The 3,642-nt window shown below is 41.7% G+C and overlaps 1 protein-coding gene across 1 annotated transcript; it reads right to left on the bottom strand.

Annotated features, from left to right (window-relative positions):
• Nucleotides 1–1,746, bottom strand: LOC113771534. Its single transcript, XM_027316110.1, has one exon. It carries the CDS (start codon nt 1,744–1,746, stop codon nt 1–3), a length of 1,746 nt encoding a protein of 581 aa, XP_027171911.1.
• Nucleotides 1,747–3,642: the final 1,896 nt, after the last annotated feature.

Genomic DNA, 3,642 nt, shown 5'->3' with positions numbered 1-3,642 from the left:
CTACCTCTCAAATAGGAACATCCAACGATATTGAGCTGGACCGCCAAGGATAGCTTCAGTAGGCAAGTGAACCATCAAGTGCATCATTATATCGAAGAAAGCTGGAGGGAACAACCTCTCTAATTTACATAAGATGACTGCAATTTTTTGGCCTAACTCCTCCAGAACCTCTCTATGTAATGTTCTAGCACATAATTTTTTGAAGAATTCACTTAACTCGAATAGCACTTGCCGAACTTCTTTTGTTAAACTTTCACGGATTGCAAGTAGGAGTAGCCTTTGTATAAAAATGTGGAAGTCATGACTTTTCATTCCAGAAATTTGAAACTGGCCATTCTTTATACATCGGCAAATGTTTGAGGCAAACCCATCTAGATATTTGACAGAATTCAAGAACTCACATACTTTTTTTTTCTCCTCCTTGGTTAGGCTGTAACAGGCATGTGGCATGATATAAGAGTCGCCATTTGGAATCAAATGTAGCTCTTTTTTCAAACCCAAATCCTTCAAATCTTGACGACACAACCAGTGGTCTTTGGTTTTGTTTTCAATATCCATAATTGTGGCAATGATAGCCTCTGAGACATTTTTTGACACATGCATTAAATCCAAATTATGCCTAAGAAGGAGGTCTGCCCAATATGGTAACTCAAAGAAACAACTTTTCTTTGTCCAGTTCAAACCACTCTCAGAACGCTTGCGTTTCTTTGCATTGGATTGCGCCTTGGTCTTCCCAAAATTTACCTCCATATTTTGTACCTGATCCAAAATTTCATTTCCAGATAAAGGTGCAACATGATTCCTAAAGTCCACATTGCCATCGAAAGGTTTTTTTTCTCGCCGCCAAGAATGGTCAATGGGTAAGAAGCGGCGATGACCTGTGTAACACAACTTTTTTCGGTGTGGTAAATGTACGCAAGTTGTCTCAACCATGCAAATAGGACATGCTTGATACCTTTTCGTACTCCATCCGGACAGCATTGCATAAGCTGGAAAATCATTTATAGTCCATAGTAAAGCTGCCCGGAGGTCAAATTTCTTGCCACTATATGCATCATATGTTTCAACACCAAGCCACATTTCATTCAGTTCATCTATTAGAGGCTCCATGTAAACATCAATCTCATTTCCCGGGGATTTAGGCCCAGGAATTAGCATTGATAGGAAAAAGAAAGGATCTCTCATACACTTCCAAGGGGGCAGATTGTATGGCACTAGATAAATAGGCCAGATGCTATAAGCACTAATCATGGTCCCAAAAGGATTGAAACCATCAGTTGCAAGACCTAACCTCACATTTCTAGGATCAACGGCAAAGTCCGGATGCAACCTATCAAAGTGTTTCCATGCTTCACTGTCTGCTGGATGCCGCATGATGTTATCATCATGCACACACTTTTCTTTATGCCATCTCATATCTGAAGCTATTTCTTTGTGGGTATATAATCGTTGCAGCCTAGGTTTCAAAGGAAAGTAACGCAAAACTTTGCGTGGAACTCTTGAACCTGCCATCTTGTAGCGAGGTTCTTTACAATTTAGATTTGGACAAGTGTCAAAATTTTCATTTTCCTTGCGGAAGAGAACACAATCATTGACACAAGCATGGATTTTTTTAGATTTAAAACCTAAGTCTCGAATGAGCTTCTTAGCATCAGCAAAAGACTTGGGAACTGTGGCTTCAGGAGGTAGTGCATGCCTAAAAATTTCCAGCAATGCATTGAAGGACTTTATAGTCCACCCGCTCATTGTTTTCAAATGGAGCAAAGTGACTACAAAGGATAGCTTTGAGTAAAAATGATTCCCTGGATACAGCTCCTTTTTGCATCTTCTAACAATTTAAGAAAGTTATCTGTGTCACTATGATTCGCATTTAGACTATCATCTGTTGATTCTTCCCTACCAGCCCAATTGTCCCCCCATTGTGCTGTCCCAATGTCGTGCAACATGTCATTTAAATCTTCAGTATCACTATCCTCCTCTCCATCCCCATGTTCAGTACTATCCCCACAATTTTGGTGTCGAAATTGTTCCCCATGGTGTATCCATCTTGTGTAGCTTTTACGAATGACTTGAGTCAATAAATGATCCTCCACAACTGTTTTAGTTTGGTTACAAAAATTATTGCATTGTGTACATGGGCATGGGATTTTCTGATTTTCAACTTTTTGAGAATATGCAAACTTGAGGAAATTTTTTACTCCGAGTTCATAAGCCTTGTCCTTCCTATTGCTAATCTTCATCCAAGTTTTATCCATGTCCTAGATATAGACACATCAACCTTTAGTACAAAATACTTTTCTAATATCAAACTAAAGAGAATACAAGTTTTTTATGAGACTTTCATGCAAAAGAAATGGAAGAAGATTTCGGCAAACTGAAGGTTTCGACAACACTAGCTGCAATTTTCATTTTCAATTGCGGATTCCTTATCAGATTGAATATCAAACCAGGCAATGAGACAAAACCAAGTAGCAGAAACATCACGAAACTCAGAGGCAGTCCTGATATGCTAATCAGATTTACAAGTTCATCAACCAGACTCAAATGCGTAAACTTGAGACAGGGATAGGGAAAGATAAAATGCAGCAATGAGCATTGAACGAATGCCCTGTTATAGCCTGCTGTTAGACCACTTGGGCATTTCAACAAACAGTAAACGAACATGAAAAATTCCAGCAATTCTTTGCTCAAATGAAGCCACGGTTGGCCCCAAAATCATCAGAAGTACAAGGGATTTCAAATTCAATCATGATATAACATGCGCATGCTAAAATTTGAACAATCAATGGGGCAATTGCAATAAACGAAGCCATGGCAGACATGCTTAGAGGACTTGGGAAGGAACTGAAATTCAAAGAAAAAGGGGCGACTTATAGTGCTCTTACTTGAGCGGTGGCGACGGCGATTATGACGAAGCCGAAGACGGTGAGTTGGAATTGGAAGATGACTAGGTCTGACTTCGTCCGAGAGCCTTCATCTAGTGTTACAGAGAACGGCAGCAGCCCAGGAGGTTGGGCGTGGTGTTGGCGATGGCAGACAGCAGCAGAGCGGACGCGGACTGGTGGTGACCTGGTTCTTCCTCCTCTGTCCGTTGCCACGTCTTTCTCTCCTGATCTTCCCATCAGCCGCCACTCTTCCTTCACTCAATTTTTTTTCTTTTCACGCTCAAGGCCTCCCTTCCAAGAACCCTAGCCGCTTCTCTGCTCTTCTGTTTCTCTTTTTCTCCTCTAAAACCTAGCCGCCCTTTCTCAGGCTTCCCCCTCAGCTTTTCTTGCTCACTTGTGCGCCGCCCTTTTTTTCTCCTCTATTTTGTTCTTTTTTTCTTGTTTTGTTCTTTTCCCTCTGTTTTGTTCTATTGCCAAAGCCCTCCTCAAGTTGCTGGGTAGCGGCGAACTTCAGCGGCTGATGGTGGTGGATTGCGGCGGACTTCAGCGGCTAACGGTGGCGAGCGGCATTTCGAATCTACGGGAAGGAAGGGTTAGTTCACCATAGGAAGGAAAGACTGAGAATGAAATTTGTCTAAGTGTTGGAAGAGAGAAGCGGCGAGACTTTTGTTTGTGTGTGAACAACCAAAAACGACGTCGTTTTGTAGAGATTTCAGCCACCCGCCTCGCGCCTCTTTCAGATTTCAGACTGGCGCTC

The sequence above is a fragment of the Coffea eugenioides genome, chromosome 5 (genome assembly GCF_003713205.1).
Source record: "Coffea eugenioides isolate CCC68of chromosome 5, Ceug_1.0, whole genome shotgun sequence".
NCBI lineage: Eukaryota > Viridiplantae > Streptophyta > Magnoliopsida > Gentianales > Rubiaceae > Coffea > Coffea eugenioides.
Note: the sequence above shows the minus strand (reverse complement) of the source record. Positions and strands in the feature narration are given on the sequence as shown.

Bases quoted from the DNA above. Each gene is read 5' to 3' on its own strand.
- LOC113771534 (XM_027316110.1), bottom strand. From the start codon at position 1,746: ATGAGCGGGTGGACTATAAAGTCCTTCAATGCATTGCTGGAAATTTTT.